Raw genomic sequence first — 22,031 nt, 5'->3', positions numbered from 1 at the left:
ATTAATCGATAACTAAGAACTTAAAATACCGATGCGTTACATTTTTAAATAATAAATAATTGTTGTTGCTTATTTTAATGAAAATAAGAAGAAATATTATCAATAATTTACTATTATCTATAAATAATAAAACACCATATATAAACAAAATACTCACTTTACTAGAATATGTGTAGAAAAAATTTCTCTGTTCTCTGTTTGTACATTCTCTGCTCTTTGTTTATTAATCGAAACAGAAACAGAATGCCCACCAACAGAAATAATCATAAATTCATATACAGTAATGCTAACGCAGAGAACATAAAACAGAAATAAAGCTGTATATTAATTGTTTATATTGTTTGTGTTGTGAAGTTTTTTACAAATTATTATATTATATGTTTTATGTTCTCTGGTTAACGTGTGCAACTACAGAAATTATCATTTCAGCAACAAAAACAGAAATAAAGCAGTTATTAATTGTTTATATTGTTTGTGTTGTGAAGTTTTTTACAAATTATGACGAAAATTAAGTTTACTACTGAGGATGAGGAAAAAATAATTGATTTCGTAAGAAATCACGAAATTCTATATAATAAGCGCCACAAAGAATTCCGTGACAGTGAGAAGAAACAACGTTTATGGTTTGAAATAGCAGAGCAGCTCGATATTAAAGGTGAGCAGTTATTTGTTTTTTTTTTTCTATTTGCGTTTATAAACAAATTTTCTTGATATCAACTGCTGTCAGTGATTTTTGGAAGACCCAAGCACTGACAAAGCCGATGAGCGCTTGTCTGCAGCTTTTTTCAGACTAATATTCATTTTATGTTTTTTTACTTAAAAATACTTATATACATATACATACATACATGTACATATAATAAAAATCTACCATATGAATTACAGCTGAAGCCGTTAAGGGAAAATGGACCACCATGCGAGACTACTTTATGCGAACCAAAGATAAGCGAGGCAATGGCGCGGTAGCGCCCCTTACTAAACGAGACGAATCACTTATGTTCTTAATGGACACTTCCCTGCGGAAGAAATCGTAAGTCACATTCATGTAAAAACATAATTTAAAGTAAACTTGTTAATATTCCTCTCAACTTTAGTAGCGTGAAAGCAAACACCAGACCTTCAAAGCAGCACACTGACAGCGCTAAGGTACGCAACGCCGTATTAACAACGAAAAAGGAACGCACGCCAGCAGCGCCACCCGTAGAATCGCCACGACGTGCCGGAAAACGAACCAGTGCCGTTGCCGAAATCCAGCAAACTACACCGCCAGAATTAATTAGCAAAAAACGTGCAACTTTGTTGGAACCTTTACCGCCTAAGCCGCCGAAAGCGCCAAAATTAGCGCAGAATGACAGTTTGCAAATCTTTTTCGAATCTATTGCCAGCACTATGCGCACATTCCCGCCATTGTCGATTGCGAAAATAAAATTGCAAATCTCACAGCTAGTGGGCAATGAGGAAATTGCTTTGGCTGAGCGAAACGCCAATACTGAGGTGTTTTATCTGACAAAAAATCAAATAGTCTATGAAAGTGAGAAGGAAAGCGAAGTTGACTATGGTTCCAGCAATGAATCGGTTGTTTAAATACTGATATGTACATGTGTATGTTTATAATTTTTATTTTAGTTTTTGTGTATATTAAACAAATCGTATAACTGCATTGACTATTCTGCTTCTGCGTGAATTTCAGCGAAAGCAGAATCTGTTGCTGTTATAACTGAATACTGTACTGACCTGTAGCTAGGAAAAAGCCGTTAACGTAGCATATCTCTATATGTAAATATATATTTTGCTGTTTAAAATGTATTCCAATTTTTATTTCTTAAATATTCCTCGATTTTTTTTTCTCGCCAAAAGCTTGTTTGGTTTTCCTTAATCTATACAGCTACAAATTGTAAAACCATCTTATCTACTATTTATTACAATCATATAGTAAACACTTTATAAAAGCATTTTACACGGACTTACAGTAGACACTTTAGTCATACACTAATATCTTTAAGAATATACAAATATAAGCTGACATATTTACAAATACCTAAACTATATACATATTTACATGCTGTGTAAACTTAGACTATTTTACAACTATTGCAATGTTCGTTGCTCACATTTGCTTATTGTATATTTACTAACTAAATCGGTGGAAAGACATAATCATCACTCAGACTGTTAATATCAACATAGGCCGCACTGGGGCTTAATGCCTTGTAGAGTTCCTCGAAGGTGGGACGATTTTCGGCGCTCTCATCCCAACATTGCATCATTATGGCGTAAACCTGATCCGTGCAGATTTCAGGTTTCTCCAGTCTTTTGCCGGACAGCAAAAATGGTATGAGTTCATGATTGCTGATGGTTGGATATGGTGAGGCGCCCAAAGTGCCGATCTCCCACAGCACGACACCGTATGCCCAGACGTCGCTTTTGTTCGAATAGATATTGTCACGTATCGCTTCAATAGAGAGCCAACGTAGTGGTAGCTTTAAAGGGAAAAGCACACATAAACATATATTAAATAATATTGAGTTGTCTCAAGTCGTGATTAGAAACGAGTTTTTAACTAGATTAAAATATAAACATACATATATATTCTCTGATGAACCTAAACCGGCATCCTAAAGGATGACTACTCCTACTACTTGGAGCTGGCAACTGAACTCCACCTGTTATAGCAAATGACCAAAACTAGTCTAGGCTTATTGGCCTACCAGATTAACCTAACCTAGCCTTACCTAAACTGCGGAACACGAAGTATATGGTATCTACTTTCCTATAAAAGCTGAATACCGTGATACAAAAATTCTGTTGAAAGTTGCGCAAGCTCTTTGTATTCCTTGATTTTTGTAAAAACTACTCCAGCTGGACCAAAAATTTGTTTCGTGAGGTTCAGTCAATGGACCTGTTGCATGCTCCGCTTTAAAATATAATCAAAGAAAAAAATTCCACTCGTAAAAAATATTTTAAGTGAAATATTCTCAGATCCCACTAAATTCCGGGTGTCACTTTTGGTCCAAATATGTCGTAATCGCTTTTTATTTTAACCTTAAGTAATAAGGTTTAGAAACCCTAGACCCACAATCTCTCGAACTCCAAAGAAACTGCACTATTTTTGGTCTTAAGATTCGATCACCTCAATAAAATGATCAAAATTATCCTCTTGAGAGATTTTCGGTAGCTACTACAACAACATCTATGTCGATTATTCTAACAACTTGATCCCCAAGACCCTATCTCTTCGGACTAACTCGTTTTTTAACTACATCATCACTCGACTGCTTGCCGACTGCAGCTAAATTCGATACCATTCATGAACAAAAAACATAGTACAAACCTTCGGGTCTTAAAAATATAAATTTTTAACCTTGAAAATAATTGTCAGCAAACTTCGTTAAACAGCCCTAAAAATTTGTAAAATGTATTCGGATTTCAAAATACGAACCTTTCGAGTTTTTGTATTTGTATAAATACCATGGCGGGATAGACCAAAATCTGATATTTTCAAGGTCTTACGATCGTCTATGAGTACATTACGCGCAGCCAAATCTCTGAAATTTAAAATAACAACATAAAAGAATTTATTGAGATAAAGAGTTTAAATTTGTACGGTGAGAAATAACTCACCTATGAGTTATCTCCTGCTCTTCCAGAAATCGCATGCCATTCGCGATTTGTAACGCAAAATTATGCAACTCTTTGTGATCCAAAATATACTCAAATGTTTCATTATAGTCCTCGTCTTCAACTATAGTATAGGTTGCTATAAAAGAATAAACTTTTCGTTTATCATTTCCTTTTTTCGGATAAGACATTTCTACTCACTCTCCGCGACAGATGTCTTCGGCTGACGTTCAGTCTCATATTCACTATCCACCGATTGCGTGGATAATTTCAATTCAATATATTTCACCTTCGGCTTTGGCTGCTCGGCTGTTTCGCGATTTGTGTACGAGGCGACGTCGCCGTTGGGTTTGAATTTTGTCGAACCCTGACGCACGGTACGCAGATAAGTTAACTGTAGAAAGCAGGAGAAAATTTTACCGAATACAAAAATAAATGCCACCATAAATATTACCAAATCGCCACGACCCACAAACTCCATGATCATCAGATATGGCGGTCGTATGGTGCAGCAGCCAAAGAAGCTCACTATGTTGTGATGTGTGCCCACACCCTTCAACATTTCGATTTCACTTAGAAATTCTCCCACTTCATCCGAAGTTGGATTTTCTGTAAAATTTCACAATAATTAAATATTAAACATTCCATCTATATATTGTAGATCCTCTCTCCGTACTCACTTTTCAGTTGCTTTACAGCAACAACGGTGCTGCCGCGCATTCGTCGTATGTTGACAGCGACGGCCTTATAGACACGTCCGAATGCACCCTCGCCGATTTCGGGACCAATCTGTATGGCGCTGTGAGGTATTTCGAATACATCAGCCAAGCCCTTCGCTTGTGCCTCCTGAGAATGAAATATATTTGGCTTGTTAAATCTCAAATCCTCAAATATTTACTGTTTATTTTAATATATAAAGTGATTGCACTATACATTAGAGTGGGTTGATTTTTTTCTATACATAAAATCGCGTATGCGGGAATTGCTCTACGGATCATTCTGAACAACTTTGCTTATGAAACTGTAGGCCTAAAACCGGTTTCAGCCAGCAATTTTTAAGGCGAAAATTATCTGAAAAAATCGGTTGTATGGGATATACATATATGATATAGTTCCTGATCCGCCCGATTCCAACAAATGTTCAATATAATATTTCACGAACAAATTATTTTGATTCATAAAAACTGCCTTAAAAGTCACTGGATCGAAACCATTTTTGGACCCATACTCCCTTAGGCAAAGTTGGTCTGCATAATCCGTCGTACATTTTCCATATACATGGTTTTTCGACTTTTAGTCTCGTTCGCTCTTTATGAAGCAATCATAAAAGCCCTACCTTTCCTCAATCCATATAAATAATTTATGTCCGAATCTCTCTATTATTGAAATATAGATATGATTAGTTTTAGAATATCGGATATGAAATATTAATATTAAGGACCACCTTAATTTATATCTAATTTTAAATAAATTCTTTAGTCAGATTAAAGCAAAAACTTTCAGAAGAAACAATTGATGTTTGGTAGAAGGAGTTAACTCGGTACTGCTAAATTTGAACGAAGCTCCTTAAGTGGACTAAAACCATGTTGAAATTTTCGTTTTAAAATCAAGTATATGAATATTTTCAAACCACACCGAGGAAATTACTAGAATTATAACGGGTGATACAAGTAGAGGTACTTCTTTCAATAAATTGTTTTTGACAGATCAAACTGTCACTCGACCTCCCCAAGCGACATCGCTTCTACAAAAAGATCCGACGTTTTCGACCCAAATTTTGTTCAGCGATGAGGTCTATTTCTGGCTCAATGGGTATGTAAACAAGCAAAATTTCCACATTTGAGACGAAGAGTAATCTGAAGAGATTTAAGAGCTGCTATTTCATCCAGAAAAAACAAAAGTTTGATGTAGTTTGAGGGCCGGTGGAATCATCAGTTCATATTTGTTCAAAAGTGATGCCGGTGAGAACGTAACCGTCAATGGCGACCATTATCGCGCCATAATAATCGATCGATATTTGATGCCTGAAAGTGAAGCTCGTGATCTTGGCGACATTTGGTTTCAACAACACGACGCCACTTCTTACACATCGCATCAATCAATGGATTTATTTGAAGAATACTTCGGTGTGTAAAGTCTAAAGTCTTAAGCGGACAATCCCGCTTCCATTCAGGCCTTGCAGCAAAACATCACGCGTCTCATTCGCCAGTTACCAGTTGAAATGCTCAAAGGAGTCATCGAAAATTGGACTCAACGGATGGACCATCTGAGACGTAACCGAAACATTTGAAAGAGATAATCTTCAAAAAATAAATGCCAAAGAATGTTCTTTCGAATGATAATAAACATTCCCCATTAAATTGGATGTTTCTGCATTTTTTCATTAAAAAAGTAATGAATCTCAAAGTGGATCACCCATAACTTTTAAAGCAAATTCGTAGAAAAACTTGACTTGACGTTAGCTGTTATTGCTGTCTTGTAACTTTTTCAATTTTTTCTTGGGAATGAGTGAAACGTTTGAGAATGGAAGCATGAGTCTTCCACTGATTTTTAACACTTTCAGGGGTTTTCGAGATAAAAGAGATATAAAATATGATTTGTGGCAAAAGCTGTTTTGAAAAAAATGTCTAGAGGGGTTTTATATGACTTGCTTTTGGAATATGATTAAACTCGAACAAAGTTTTCAGACAAGCTGCAGGGAATTTTCCAGTTCGTCTCTTAATTCATTAAATTAAAAATTAATTTCGTTCAATTACTCACCTCAACATATTTATCGACGTAGTTGATGTTGTCTTCCATTCTAAAAGTAAAAGGAAAATAACTTTTTAATAAAATCAAAACCAATAATTGGCAACTCTGCACTATTTTATATGCAAATACAACGGTAATCTTATTAAAAATCAATGAGATATATTGGAAATCATCATATAATGAAAGCGCAAAGCAAACTCACTCGACCATTGTGGAAAATGGCGCCAGGCAATGTTCTTCCTTCGGTAGAACACCGTTATGGAATTTGGCAATTTTATTACGTCTCCAACAGCAAAATGTCAAGGCCAAAACGACGATGCAGAGGAAAAGCGCGCTGAGAATAATTAAGGCAATGCCCTGTGGAGAGAATAAATGTGTATTTAGAGAGTATTTTAGGGTAGGGTGGTATAAATATGGTGTTCCTAAAGGTTAGAGGAACATATAGTATTTTAAAATTCCCGTTATTTTTTGACCACACCTCGCATGGGAATAATAGTAATAAGAAAAAATGCTTTTCGATACATTTTTAAAGCCATTTAAAGGTTGTCTGGAATGTTTAGGAAACCCACGGTAATTATTAGGGTATAGGGTTAGAACCATTTTGTGATCTTTTCAAGTCTTTCTTGGCGATTTTTTACTTACCAAATCAAAGTCAGCAGCGTCAATGTTATCGTATACTTTAAAAAAATCAGGAACTGTAAAAGTGCAGAAAAATGTTAAGATAACCTAAACACATATCAACTAACCCAGTAGGAAATTGCAACTTACCCGTAACATTTGAGAAATGCTCTGGGCCGCCGCACTGCAGATCGTCTATTATATATGAGCGTATTTTGAGCACAGCATTGGCAACTAGTTGCTTCTCTTTTGGTATACGTATTTTGAAGACACCCTTCATGGTGCCCTTAGTGTTAAGCTGTGTTACATTTCTTATGGGATACAAATGCTCTGTGATGGGTAAGAGGCGACCACCCCACGAAAGCGAAGGATTTGTTTGTTCGCTAATGCTGTGAATGTTAAAATTTAGGTATATAAAAAATAAAAAAAAATAATTTAGTTCTCAAAAAATATATTTTGAACCATAAATTGACAGTTAAACTGTCATTTAAGCTTTCATTGGAGCATAAGCTCTCTATAGTAAAATCCCTTACTCACATTAAATATAATTTCCACTGATTATTTGTATTTATGACATCATGATTATGCTTGTCCATTATTTTCTCATATTTTATCGCCCAATCGAAGATGATCGTCTCATTATCGGGTATATTGACGGATGATAAGACCTTCGGTAGCGTTGCGGCATGTCGGCAGGAACACACGCCCATTATGCAATCTACGAAAGACAGTAATAAGAATGAAGCTCTCAATCACCAAATTCTTTGTCTCACATGGCACAGACACGGTCGCCCGTTCGGATATCATCGTATTGGATGTTTCCACTAATACTGTATAATCGCAGCCAAACATGAAGCCACACTCGTTTTGATCCACATGCGTCATTGGATTCTCCGGTATGATCATGCTTTTGGTGTCCTGTATTTGTAAAATATGAATTCGGTTAAAAAATGTACGAAATTTTTATCACATTTATGAAAACTTTAGATCCAGCACTACATTTTTCGGTTCTCTTACCAACCTTAATAACACCATAGACACTACAAGGCGGTTCACTGCACTTCGTGTAGTTTGTGGCAGTCACAATGACATTGTATGAGGTACCTAGAAATCCACATACACATTAATTTTTATTTTTTGAAAATATATTTTATTTACCTTTTGGTAAATTGTCATCCCAGCTGATTAATAGTTGCACAATATCGCCTATTTCATGCAATGTTACATTGGTGGTAACGCCTGTGGTGAATTATGAAATTTATATTTAGATATCCAGCTTGCTAAACTTGAAAGAATGGTTCAATAGGTCTCAGAGACTTTATGCTTAGACTTAGAGAGATTTATGAAATTTTTATTAAGATATCCTTAAAAGAATGATTCAATCAGTCTCAGAGACGCCTAAAACGCCTTTTTCTTATTTAAAAATGTTAATTTATTGAAATCAGAAATGGAAGATTCTCTGAAAACCACAGCAGCATGAATTTTAAAAACTGTTTAAATTAGCACTGGTGACAGACTTGTTATTCCACTACCTCTATTGACTTATACCACTTTATGCGGTTTATACCAGTTTTATGTTCTGTTCGTTACTCTCTAAGGCCTAGCGAATCAGGGACACCTCTTACGAGGTTTGACAATTAAGTAATGAGACTGATTTTTTTGGGCGAAACAGCTTCGGAAACGTACGCTAAAATTGTAAGAGTGTATGGTGATAGTGCTCTTAGTCGTGCCCAAGCTCACAATGGTTGTCTCCGCGCGCCCCCGCCCGAAAAAAGCTCGCATGAGCATTTGCCTTTTTTGATAGCCGTGGAATCGTCCACAAAGAACTCGTTCCACCGAGGAAAACTGTGAATCAAGTCTACTATTGCCAAGTACTCGAAAGATTGCGAAAACCAGTCAACAGGGTGCGCCCAGACATCGCTCGTAACTGGATCCTTCATCACGACAACGCGCCGTGCCACATCGTCCTCAGCGTGTCCCGGTATTTGACCTCTAAAGGGACCGTGTTGCTACAGCCGCCTTATTCGTCCGACATGTCACCCTGTGACTTTTTTTGTTTCCTAAAACAAAATCGGTGGTCAAAGGAACCCATTTTGAGTCTATTACGGACATCCAAGCGGCCGTGACGAGGGTACTCACGGACATCCCAGTCAAAGCGTTCCAGAAATGTTACGAAGCATGGAAAACGCGCTGGAATCGCTGTATAGCTGCCCAAGGGGACTACTTTGAAGGGGATGACAGAGTTGTAGAATAATTTTCAAATATACGGTTTTTATGGAATCAGTCTCATTACTTAATTGTCATACCTCGTATATAGTGTGCTTTCCCGCTTCAGGAGAAGTGAAATCGTTTGATTGCTCTTTAGATTGAGGTCTTGTTATTTTCTCTCAGAATGGTGTAAGCGATGTCAAAAGATGTAACGCCATGTGAATGACAAATCGACGAATGAAAGGAGGAGTTCAAGTTTATTATTACATATTTTAAATGAAAAAGATCATATTATTTAAAAAAAATCACATTATAGATATTTAAGACCCTTTTTATTCCAAAGTCAAGAGATTTAATGAACCACTCTCAAGAACTATACCATGACCTTTTGTATACAGATTGTGACAAAAAAGTACCCGGTACGTATTTTGCTAAGTTGGTAGGACTGTTCTTAATTACTATACCAAATATAATCGCGATCTGTCAACCTGGTTTTTGTTCAGCCTCTACTTAAGTCGGTACAACTCAGTAGTGCGTTGTCTCAAATTTGTCTCAAAATTTGTATTTCTAATCAAATTTTGTATGCGAAATCGTTACAAATGTTGGAAAAGGCTTACGGAGATTTAGTTTTATCAAAAACACAAGCCTACGAGTGGTACAAAGCATTCAAAGACGGTCGAGAGATCGTTGAAGACATGCCTCGTTTTGGACGACCTTCGACCTCTTCAACCGACAAATATTTAAAAAAAAAGTTATGGATATGGCGCTTGAAAATTGTGAGGCAAGTGTTTGAGATATGGCAAGAGAGCTCGACTTCTCTCGAGCGTTCGTTCGAAAGACTTTGGCCGATATTTTGAGTATGAAAATCGATGGCTTAAGTGTATTACATCTGGTGGGGATGACTTTGAAGGCAACAAAATAAATATTGATGAATAAATAAATATTTTGTTTTATTTACAATTTCCAGGTACTTTTTTGTCAGAATGTATAATACGTGATCAACTTGAAAAGCGCCGAAATCGGAAAATTTTTGTCCATTGCCAATTTACCTGTTATTCTGCCAGAACGAGTCAATCGCTGTAATAAGAAAATTTTATTAATTTATATTAGTATTATTCGTCATTAAAAAATAATAATATAAGAAAAAAAAATATTTAAAATTGCTTGGCAGCACTATTAGTTTGTTTAGCTGGTTTATGCGCTCCTACTATAATTAGATTATATTATTTATTAGGATAGATAATTTTTGAAAATAAAAACAGTCATAGTAACAGGTGAGTTGAGAAGTTCAAAGAAGGCTAACATGGAGAAAATTTGTTTTTGATAAACTTTGATTTTATTATTCAACATAGTTATTTGCAAGGGCATTACAACGATTATAGCGGTAAACAAATTTTACAACAACATTTTTAATACTTTGGATTTAAGCCTCAAAATAAGCCTTAGCTTCTGCGATTACTTCTTTATTGTTGCTAAATTTCTTTCCAGCGAGCATTCTCTTGGGTCTAAGAGCAGTAAATAGTTAATTGGGGCCAGTTCTGAAGAATACGGTTGATGCGGAAGCAATTTGAAGCACAATTCATTAAATTTCAGCATCGTATTCATTGATTTGTGACACGATGTTTTGTCTTAAAGAAACAGCACTTTCGGTTTCTTCGAATTTCGTCTGTCAAACCCACCAATAACACAATGTCTTGTCAGCCAAATTTTGCTTGTTTCCACGCTTTAAACGGTAATTGCTTTGGAGTGAAAATAGGCAAGTTTTTCATCCAAGTCGTCACTTATCGACGCAAAACTCAGGTTTATTGCGTTTAAAGAGCTACTCCTCAGAATGAACAATTAGTTGTGTTTTTGTTGGATTGTGAGCTTTTGCACAGAGCTTTCACAAACCCAAATATTTCTTCACAATATGTATACGCAATACGTTCCTTTGATATCTTCAGAGTATCAGCTCTTTCAAAGAACTTCATTTTACGGGCATCCGAAATTATTTTGCCACTTTTCAACCTTTAAAGTTTTCGTCGATAACAGCCTCTTTAGGACGTACACCGCCTTTATCGTCCTTGGTGCTCATTTTGTCCCGTTCACACTTAACAAACCACTTTTCAACGGTTGATTTTATTAATGGTGCAGAGTCCAAATAAGGTTGATCGATCCAAACCAAGTTCAAAAGTATTTTTTCCCCAAAAAGCAATGTTAATCTTAAACTAACACAAATTGATTCACCCAAAATGCTATATCTCATAAACTAATAGTTCGACAGCTGTCAAATTTATACTAGGCAGGTACAGACAAAAAATCATATGCATTTAATATTAGTAGTACCATTTATGTATCAGCCTACGAACTTTGCAACCAAGCTGTTAGAATGAAACCCATTGAAAACGGGTCGAGAACCCGTTCACCTCGACAGCCATCAACATCAACTGACGATTAACTTGTCAACAAAATAAAAGAATTGATGTTTGAGAATCGACGACTAACAGTCAGAGATCTTTCTGGAATATCGGAAGGATCAGGTCCAAAATCACTAAATTTTTTCGAAACACAGCGTCGTGTTAATGTCTGTGAAACAATGCTTTCCGACCACCAGGGTGTCAAGCAACGTATTACTACTGACGTAGTCTTGGATCTATGCTTACGACCCAGAAACAGATGATGAGATGATGAATCGGCCGAAGGAGAGCCGAAGCCGAAAAAAAATCGCCGAAGCAGGTCAATAATCAAGGCTATGTTGACAGTTTTCTTCGATCATCGAGATGTGATGCACTCAGAATTCTTTCCAACCGGCCAAACTGTCAACAAGCAATACTATTTGAGTGTTATGCATCGTTTGCGCGAAGATATTCGGAATTTTGGGCCGACAATTTTTGGTTTCTGCACCACGATAAAACATCAAATCATCAAATATACTAAAAAAATATTTTTTATTAAATAATTTTTATTATTATTTATTTTACTTGATACACAAAGCGCCTGAGATAATTTTCAATAATTTACATACAATATAATGTTAATGGCATTATCAGCCTTACTGTTGGATGTAAGAGTTTATTATTTTTATTATTTTATTGTAGCCAATAATGATAACAATAAACACACATATGTTTGCATAATTTTTTTACAAATATTTTAGCTTTTCACTACACATACACACATACATATGTATGTGTAGTACTATGTACTATTAGTTCTGTCTTCATTCGTTTGCAAATATTTACCTTAGCAGGAGCGCCAGCGGCTTCTGCGCCTATTGTTGTTGTTGTGGATGTTGCCAAACGCAAAGTAGCGTTCGTTAATATTGAAAGCAACAAGATGGTCACACACTGCAGATACAAGAGTTTCGAACACATTTTTACACACTACTCATTTTCCAACGGCACCAGTCATTTTGTTGTGGATTTGAACCAATGAGTTCTGCTGGAAGATAAATGAAGAAATGCAAAAATTAATTTTATGGATCTTGAGTGTAAATAATAATTGATTATATTGTTTATATAATATATGTATGTTGGAAAATATATGTAGATATCAAGTCAGCTAAGGTTGGCTCAGTAGCTGCCGATTATTTTTATAAAGCCTGATAAGATAAGATAAATAGATGATGGTTGCACCGCGACTATTGTGCCATCACCCAAGTCATAACGACTCACTTAACCCCAGCATATTTATCCTTCGTCTGCAGACTGTTATGCAGTCAATTAGCAGGTGTTCTGGCGTTTCAGGCTCCCTGTCGCAGAACCGGCAATTTGCACAAGGAGCTAGGCCCATGTTATGTAAGTGCTTCTTGAGCTTACTGTGGCCAGTGTAGATTGCGACAAGTAGCCTGAGTTTGTCCCTTGGGAGGTTGATTACACGTAAAAAAAAGCTTGACAGAGTTTCTTTACATCAAGAATTTAAGAAAATTGTCTAAATTCGGCCTTTTTGGAGGGATCTAGACTAGTCTAGCCCCGCAAAATATACAAGCTACTTAAATTTACTAAACATTATTTGAATAAAAAATAACTTATAAAATGCGTAGAGAATTGAATAATGTCGGTTGTCTTCGAATTAAAACACAAATGGTTTGAGATTCAGTTTCGGTTAGAATAATTATTCTTTAGAATCATATAAAAATAAATATACATAGAAACCAAAACATGTCCATACGAACTGTAGTTCCATTGAGAATGTATTTAACACGCTAACCTTAGATATAGAGAGAGCTCTAGAGTATAAAGAATATGCCCTGGACAGCTTTCTTGAAATAAGCGCAGCATTTAATAATGCCGGCAATGAAGCAGTCTTTAATAGTCTGGAAGTAGTCTGCATAGAGCTTGCAATCATGTAAGCTCTACTGAACTGCGAACAGGAACTCATCAAGTGTCCATACTGTCGCCTCTCCTGTACTCACTGTAACACTCTAGCAAATGAGCTTCTGGAAAATTTTGAAGAAAGAAAACCCAAACTGATAGCCTATGTAGATGATCTAGCTATACTATTGACGGGCAAGTTTCTAGACACAATTAGTAACGTGACAAATAACACTAGAGGCATTTAGACGGTACTGATATGATACTCTTTACAAAGAGGTACAATATCTCTTTACAACGAGTACAAGATCTCTTTACAAGGCGGTACAAGGAGGATATGGAAACCCACGAAACTCAAAGGTGTACAGCTAGCACCTAAGGATCATACCACGTATCAGGGAGTAACTTTGAACAGCAATCTGACGTGGAAGCTCAATGTGGAGAAGAGGTGAAAAATTCGAATGGTAGGCAGGGGTCAGTGAATAAAATAGATCACATATCCGCACTCTTATTATGGGAGAAAAGGTTTCAAATCACACTAAAAGAGGGTGGCTAGTGTAGAAACACGTGATCCACCAGCAGAACTTTCAACATGCTTGTATAAATGAATGGATCAAAAATGGCTGAAGAGTATGCGCCGAAATCCAAAGCGCGGAGCTAGAACTCAGGCGACCCTTTAAGCTGCCGGAATACTGCAGTATCTTCCAGGCAGACGTCTTTGTGGTCATAAAAATCAATTCAAGTCCATATGTCGATATTCAAGCGGCAATTACAGCAATAACTTCACAGTGCATCCAGTCCTTAGAAGCAGGGAGATAGTAGCGGAAAACGGCTATGTATATACTGAGGTCCGGGCCGCAAGACTAGTCGGCTACCGAACCAGTACATGAAACACGTAGGCCTCTAAAAACGATACACAATAAAATTTCCGAGAGTGCTAACTGGCGGATAAGGCTGAGGTGGAAGGCCTTACGAGTATGCAGGATCACCAAGGTCAGCTGCAGAGAAACGGATAACCTAATAAAAGTCTAAGTACGAAAGTCTGACTCACCTCTAATACCTGCTAAGCCTTAAGCTTATAAACTTTCTAAATTTAATCAATTTTAGCATTAAATGCCACATTTTTCCTTAAATCAATCGTAGATATGTAAAGGTATATATATATATTCATTTTGCAAAATGTATCGTATCCAAATGTCTTTTATCATTACATATGTATGTGTCATTGGATACAAAACAAATTGCGATTTGTAACCACCAAAACCGGCGCGAAGCGACAGCAAATTAAATGAATAAAAGCTCATCAATTAAAGTAACCTCCACGTTCTGGTAAATTTAGCGTTAAAAACTCAGAAACGTTCATCTACTTGCGCTACATATATAGAGAGGGTATGCAGGCGCGACCACCTGTGTGGCGAAATGTCAACATGCGGTAAAAATGCGTGGATGGATTGGTGTTATAAGTACACCGCCCACCCTTAAGATTCGCATCGATTTCATTGTACGACTGTCTATGTTGTACATAGGTACTTATAAAGGGTGATGCATTTCGAGGTTCTCTACTTTTTTAAGAAAAAACACAGAATTTTGAAATTTAATGGGGAATGTTCATTCAAAGGACCTTCTTTGGCATTTATTTATGAAGATTGTTTCTTTCAAATGTTGGCCGCGGCTACGTCTCAGATGGCCCCTCTATTGAGTTTAATTTTCGATTACCCGTTCGAGCATTTCGACTGATAACTGGCGAAGGACACGTGCGATGTTTTGCTCCAAGGCCTGAATCGAAGCGCGATTGCCCGCATGGACTTTAAACTTTACATATCTCCACAGGTGAAAGTTTAACGGTGTGATATAACATTATCTTGGTGGCCAATCAAACGACCCAAAACATGAAATTATCTGCTCACCGAAGTGTTCTAGCAATAAATCCATTGATTGATGCGATCAGTGGGAACTTTCGCCGTTTTGTTGAAATCGACTGTCAGCGAGATCACGAGCTTTAATATCAGGCATCAAATAGTCGGTTATCATGGCGCGATAACGGTCGCCATTGACGGTTACGTTCTCACCGGCAACATTTTTGAAGAAATATGGACCGATGATTCCACCGGCCCACAAACTGCACCAAATTGTTGTTTTTTCTGGAAGGAATGGCAAGTCTTGAATCTCCTCAGGTTGCTCTTTGTCCCAAATGCGTTAATTTTGCTTGTTTACTAATTGAACCAGAAATGAGTCTCATCGCCGAAGAAAATGTGGCTCGAAAATGTCGGTTCTTCTTGGAACTTTTTGAGAGCGCATAGAGCAAAGCAATGTCACTTGGGAAGGTCGAGCGGCTTCAGTTCATGCACAAGCTGCATTTTGTACGGATTCAATTTAAGATCTCGGCGTAATATGCGCAAAATCGTTCCATACTTCAGTACAACAAGTTGCTGCGAACGAATCTACTCGACACGGTTTTCGCGTACACTTTCAGCTACGGCTGCTATATTTTCTTCACAGCGAATGGACGTGGTCTATTCAGTCGAATATTATCCAATAATGAATGCTGGGCCTGAAGATGGGTGATGGTGTTGCGAACACTACGCTCAGTGGACCGATTATGAAAAATAACATGACAGCTTGACACCACTCACGCGTGATCTGTCAAAAAGGGCTATTGAAAAAAGTACCTCTACTTTGATCACCCGTTATTTGCTTTGTAAATATGGGTACCTTGTAGAAACACTATGGGTTTGCTATCATTAATACTTCTCGAGATATTCGGCTTTTTAAATACGGCTGTATGAGATTTTCATAGATATTTTATTACGTACCATCTATGAAAATTCTATAAAGCCTTACTTAAAAAGCCGAATATCTCGAGAAGTATCAATGATAGCGATTTTGACTTCGAACCTTTTTTGTAGCAAATAAAATTTCATACAAATTTGTCATGTACATTTTTTCTATAGCTCCTGTCATTTACGAGATATATACAAAAAAATGCGAATTTCGTGGAAAAATCAGGTTTAGAGCCCCGTACTACCTCGCCGGTGTGAGTTACGACTTTGTTGCACTGGGCACTTTTGTAGAGTGAACAATTCTGAGAAATATGCGTCTAAAGTCAAAACGATGCCATAAAACTCCTCTGATCTGTAAGAATTTAAAGATAAAAACTCACGATTGTAGTGTATTTTCTATGGAAAATTTTTACAGGCCTTGGTCCAGTTCTTAATGTTATTATTAAGGGCTAAAATTTTCAGGGAATTTTTTTTAGGGTATTTCCAAGAAAATTTCGTGCCGGGATTGAAAAAAATTAAAAGTTCAAAAAAAATACCCTAATGTACATACAAGTATATGTAAATATCGCATTATGTACACTGAGACTAATGGCAGTAAGACTAATTACTATATACTTATTCGATGACAATGTTGATTGAAACACGTGCTTTCCATTTTGTGTTTATTGATGTGAACTGAGTTCTTAGGGCTACATATGCTTATGCAATACATTGTTACAGGTACATGTTACGTAGGCGGTCTGCAGAAAGCGAAATAAGAAAAAACTTAAGTGTTCTTATCAGTAAATGCGAAGACAATGTAATGAGTTAAGGATTTTTTAAATTAAGCGCTTTAAATGCAACTGTATCTGTCTATCTGTCAGCTGGCGCCTGTCAATACTGTCAATTAAAACAGCTTAAAGAATTACGCCAACTTTGAGACCTAAAATTGGATAATTTTCAAAGTTTATTCTGGGAGTAAGGAAAAAAGAATTGAATTTTTTCTTTCAAAGATCAAACGGAAATATTTAAAACAAGTAAGGAAAGGCTAAATTCAAAACCGCAACCGGATATTCTATACTCTTGCAACTTGCAAGAATCAAAGCCAGGGAAATATCTTAAGGCGCAAAACGTCAACCAGAGGATTGGAATCCAAGCAATTTTATATACACATATACTATATACATATGTATGTACATAAACTCCCATACTCACAGTCACATAAGGTCTGTTAGAAAAACGAAAATCATTTTGTTTAGTATATGAGGGTTTCATAAAGTACCTGTATTCTTCGTATGGAATAAAGTCAGCCGGATGTTCGAAAATCCCGATATTATATTCAACCCATTTTTGATACACAGCGTGACTATTGTCAGGAAAGGACTCTCTCTAAATTTCAATAGTATATCCCATACATGGACCAATATTTTCGGTCACCGATACTAGGTTCCACGTATTCGGTACCTACGGGCTTGAACAGTTTTGGTTAGATTTAACGAATTTTGATCATAAAGTAGCATTATATTAATTGCGTCTTGATTTGTATACTGGAAAGTGAAAGAATCAATTGGAATTTAAAAGTTTGCAATACAAGGTGCGTTCCAAAGTAAACAGGACAAAAAAAAAACAGAACAAAGGTTTTTGTTTTGGAAAAATCAATTTAATTTATTCAAAATTGTCTCCTTCTGCTTCAATAAAGCTTTTCGCTTGGTCCAAAAGCATGCTGAACGAGTGTTTTAGCGCGTTGGCCGGTATGGCCGTCAGTATGCCGGTGCAAGCCTTTTGAATGGCCTCTACGTCTGCATAACGCTTTCCTTTCATAGGCAAATGCATTTTTCCGAAAAGGAAGAAGTCGCACGATGCCATATCAGGTGAATAAGGGGAGTGCTTAATGGTTAAAATGTGATTTTTGGTCAAATAATCGTCCTTCGAATGTTGGATTCTGAGCAAATTTTTGGTCGTCAGTCAATTTGTGCGGAACAAACCGTGCACACACCTTTCGTAAGCCCAAATGTTCGGTCAAAATGCGTTAAATCGATGTTCCATTCCATTTCCATGAATTTCAATGATGATTTCGGCTGATTTTTGATGAATTCACGCACAGTTTCGTTGGAATTTCCGGTGATCACGGATTTTGATTGGCCCACATGTTGATCGTCATTTATGTCCTCACGACCGCTTTGAAAACGTTGAAACCACTCGTGCACTCTGCTACGGGATAGGCAATCATCGCCATAAACTTGTTTCATCAATTGAAACGGTTCGGTAAAGGTTTTACCAATTTTAAAATAAAATTTAATGTTGGCTCTTTGTTCGAAGCTCATTTTCCCACCGATAACACAAACATACTGACACTTAAAACACAATAACTTCACTTCCAATCTATGAAATGTCATAAAATTCTCACTGGACAATCAATAAAGACAGCAGGTTCTAACGCACCAGTCGCCATATATGTACATATGTAGATGGCGCCACCAGGGTGCGCTAGATTCAAAAAGTTCTGTTTACTTTGGAACGCTCCTTGCATAATTTTTTTTTCTTTTAAAGATCAGTAATTGCGTTCATTCGTTCTTTCCAAAGGGAAGTATACAGTGATTCAATCTGAATAATTTCTTTGGAGTTTGCATTATTCCCTTATATAATGAAACAAGCCAAATTTCGTGAAGATATCTCGTCAAACGAAAAAGTTTTCCAGCGGAAACTTATTATAAAAGGCCAAAAGGATATTGCATAATCACGACAAAATATTTAAGAGTATTTTTTCGCAAGTCGCTGCACCTCACGTTTTGCTCTCCTTTTGTAAAGCATTTGCATCCTTCTTATTTTACTTGTTATTTTAGTAAGCATTCGCAAACCGCCGAGTCAACCATTCTTAGACGTATTGAAATCCGCGTTATTTCCGTTTACACAGCCCTGACACTCGTGGGACCATCCTTAACCCGCACCATACTCTATACTTCTAAATAATTAAGGCTAACTGCTGACTTAGTTGCTATTTTAAATCTTCTGGCTACTTCTGGTGAGTTGATATGAAAAAGGAGGAGTCAGTGGGAGCTAAACCGCATAGGAGTATTAATCTCAGAAGGAAAAAATGTACTCATCCAACATAACGTCTCTTAAGATACCAACAAGTTAAGAGAGCAGAGAATCATGCTCTAAAAATAACTCTGGCATATTTGTCATATTAATTTCACATCTTTATTTGTGCATAGTAAGTGGCAGTCATTTAAAACGATATCCAATTGTATAAGGCCAATGCTGTTTAACTATTCGGCCGTTTTGTATATAAAAATAGACTCAAAAGGTACAGATCAGTAATGAGTGGAAATTAACAGTATATCGTAGGCGTGATCACAAAATTATTATGTACTCAAAAAAAATTTTTAAATGCTAATGTGAAATCATTTATTGAGAACTCGCACCTGTGCGCCTATATTAATTGAAAACGCATTAAAACCGCGGTCAGCAAACCGCCTGAAGAAGTCATGTCATGCATACTATATTTATGTACATACATGTTTGTGCCTTGGTCTCACTAATTACCCATCTCATTTGCATATGACTACCCACCAAAATTTCAAGGCCGCCAAACATTTAAAAGCATTTCACCAGCATTTAAGTGATGTACCGCTCCGTGGAAGCTAATGAGCGCTTACCGCTTTGCTTGGATACGAATGATTCCACATTGCTTTGAGTGCTGCTATCCTTGTGGAGAATAAATGTTTTGTTGGCAAAAAATAATTATTTTTTAATTACATAATGGCACAGACCACTAAATCGTACCAATTAAACAGACGACATCAATTTATGAAGAAATTGAATGCAAGACACCCAGGATTAGAAATAATTATAGCGGTCGTATATTACAGTAGACTGGTAATGCAGCTTAACGGTGATTTGGAACGCACAATGGACTTTTGTGGAAAATATCCATTTGCCAAATATAGAACTTAGTACTTAAGATCACATGAAATACGTTCGTGGTCTTGTTATCGATTTCGTGTAACGATAGGTTGGTCAGTGAGCCTTCTCGATAACGTTGGAGCACAGAAAACTGTTTTTTTTGATAGGCGAACTTTAGTGGGTATGCAAAAAAGTTGGTTAGTGCAATATTGGGTATGTCAGATTCAAGACTGGATAATTAACAGCTCAACCTACTAGCAAGTCATATATAAGGCCAAGTCAGTAAAAACATTTTGAGCATTTTTCTATGCTCCCTGATTGGCATCATAAAACTCTCATTTTATGTTTTAGAGGCTCTGATGTGCACTCGTAAATCTATGTTGGCTTTGAGCACAGCGCATGTAACGAAGTTTGATATCTTAACTATGATCGGTCAGCAGCTTGTGGGTCTGTCGAATATGAAGTTTGATGACTTAATCGCAGCTCGACCTCCGACACCCGATTATATCTCTCATGTACGAGTAGTAGCTTTTATTCAGGCAAGGACTGTTACTTATGTAGGTAATACCAGTTTACAGCCAATCTGCGACTGTGATGTTAGCGACTGCTTCTTGCTAATTTTGGGTTGCTAAAATCGAAAATGATAGCAAAATTTTCATAACAAACCTACACCATTTACTAAAATGATATATAAAATGATGATATTGAACTCAAAATCGTAATCAGGACATCTCAAATATCCCAAAAACCTCTTAACACATCCCTCGTAAATTTTACTTTGCGATTTTTTAAGAAGTGTAGGATAGGATAAGATATGATTAATAGATGAAGATTGCACCGCGATCTTAGGTTTATTGTGCCCTCTCCCAAGTAACAACGACCAACCTAGCCCAAGTTTCCAATATACTGCCATCCCCGCGAAACTAATACGGCTGTGTAAGCTGACGTTGAGCAACACCAAAAGCTCCGTCAGAATCGGGGAGGACTTCTCCGAGCCGTTCGATACCAAACGAGGCTTCAGACAAGGCGATTCCCTATCGTGCGACTTTTTCAACCTGCTTCTGCAGAAAATAGTTCGAGCTGCAGAGCTTAGTAGAGAAGGTACCATCTTTTATAAGAGTGTACAACTGCTGGCGTATGCCGATGATATTGATATTATCGGCCTTAACACCCGCGCCGTTAGTTCTGCTTTCTCCAGACTGGACAAGGAAGCACAGAAAATGGGTCTGGCAGTGAACGAGGGCAAGACGAAATATCTCCTGTCATCAAACAAACAGTCGTCGCACTCGCGACTTGGCACTCATGCCACTGTTGACAGTCATAAGTTTGAAGTTGTAGATAATTTCGTCTATCTTGGAACCAGCGTAAACACCACCAACAATGTCAGCCTGGAAATCCAACGCAGGATAACTCTTGCCAACAGGTGCTACTTCGGACTGTGTAGGCAATTGAGAAGCAAAGTCCTCTCTTGACAAACAAAAACCAAACTCTATAAGTCACTCATAATTCCCGTCCTGCTATATGGTGCAGAGGCTTGGACGATGTCAACAACTGATGAGTCGACGTTGCGAGTTTTCGAGAGAAAAGTTCTGCGAAAGATTTATGGTCCTTTGCGCGTTGGCCACGGCGACGTTGACATAGTTCAGCGAATTAAAAGATAGCGGCTACGCTGGCTAGGTCATGTTGTCCGAATGGACGAAAACACTCCAGCTCTGAAAGTATTCGACCGATTCCGGGGGAAGCAGAGGAAGAGGAAGACCTCCACTCCTTTGGAAGGACCAAGTGGAGAAGGACCTGGCTACGCTTGGAATATCCTATTGGCGCCACGTAGCGAAAAGAAGAAACGATTGGCGCGCTGTTGTTAACTCGGCTATAATCG

General features: G+C 37.2%; 2 protein-coding genes across 3 annotated transcripts in view; one reads left to right on the top strand and one right to left on the bottom strand.

Annotated features, from left to right (window-relative positions):
• The first annotated feature begins 284 nt into the window (after nucleotides 1-284).
• On the top strand, nucleotides 285-1,806 carry LOC126758518 (uncharacterized). Its single transcript, XM_050472807.1, has 3 exons — nucleotides 285-655; nucleotides 886-1,030; nucleotides 1,095-1,806. The coding sequence occupies exons 1-3, from the start codon at nucleotides 499-501 to the stop codon at nucleotides 1,582-1,584; spliced, it is 792 nt and encodes a 263-aa protein (XP_050328764.1). The 5' UTR covers nucleotides 285-498; the 3' UTR covers nucleotides 1,585-1,806.
• A 103-nt stretch (nucleotides 1,807-1,909) lies between these two features.
• Nucleotides 1,910-22,031, bottom strand: part of LOC126758516 (mast/stem cell growth factor receptor Kit) — a 51,850-nt gene continuing 31,728 nt past the window's right edge. Inside the window, exons 2-17 of one of the 2 annotated variants that reach the window (XM_050472804.1) lie at nucleotides 12,417-12,615; nucleotides 10,245-10,272; nucleotides 8,146-8,226; nucleotides 8,009-8,091; nucleotides 7,761-7,905; nucleotides 7,525-7,705; nucleotides 7,138-7,376; nucleotides 7,012-7,064; nucleotides 6,572-6,726; nucleotides 6,379-6,418; nucleotides 4,299-4,464; nucleotides 4,073-4,227; nucleotides 3,820-4,012; nucleotides 3,622-3,757; nucleotides 3,440-3,545; nucleotides 1,910-2,480 (exon numbers count right to left, since the gene is read on the bottom strand). In XM_050472804.1, the coding sequence (XP_050328761.1) occupies nucleotides 2,136-2,480; nucleotides 3,440-3,545; nucleotides 3,622-3,757; nucleotides 3,820-4,012; nucleotides 4,073-4,227; nucleotides 4,299-4,464; nucleotides 6,379-6,418; nucleotides 6,572-6,726; nucleotides 7,012-7,064; nucleotides 7,138-7,376; nucleotides 7,525-7,705; nucleotides 7,761-7,905; nucleotides 8,009-8,091; nucleotides 8,146-8,226; nucleotides 10,245-10,272; nucleotides 12,417-12,548 (2,238 nt within the window). In that variant the 5' untranslated portion in view covers nucleotides 12,549-12,615 and the 3' untranslated portion in view covers nucleotides 1,910-2,135. The remainder of the gene's footprint in view (nucleotides 2,481-3,439; nucleotides 3,546-3,621; nucleotides 3,758-3,819; nucleotides 4,013-4,072; nucleotides 4,228-4,298; nucleotides 4,465-6,378; nucleotides 6,419-6,571; nucleotides 6,727-7,011; nucleotides 7,065-7,137; nucleotides 7,377-7,524; nucleotides 7,706-7,760; nucleotides 7,906-8,008; nucleotides 8,092-8,145; nucleotides 8,227-10,244; nucleotides 10,273-12,416; nucleotides 12,616-22,031) is intronic. The other variant, XM_050472805.1, reaches the window with a different exon arrangement.

Source organism: Bactrocera neohumeralis, chromosome 5 (genome assembly GCF_024586455.1).
Source record: "Bactrocera neohumeralis isolate Rockhampton chromosome 5, APGP_CSIRO_Bneo_wtdbg2-racon-allhic-juicebox.fasta_v2, whole genome shotgun sequence".
Lineage (NCBI taxonomy): Eukaryota > Metazoa > Arthropoda > Insecta > Diptera > Tephritidae > Bactrocera > Bactrocera neohumeralis.
The sequence above is the reverse complement of the archived record's forward strand: the minus strand, read 5'-3'. Positions and strand labels throughout refer to the sequence as shown.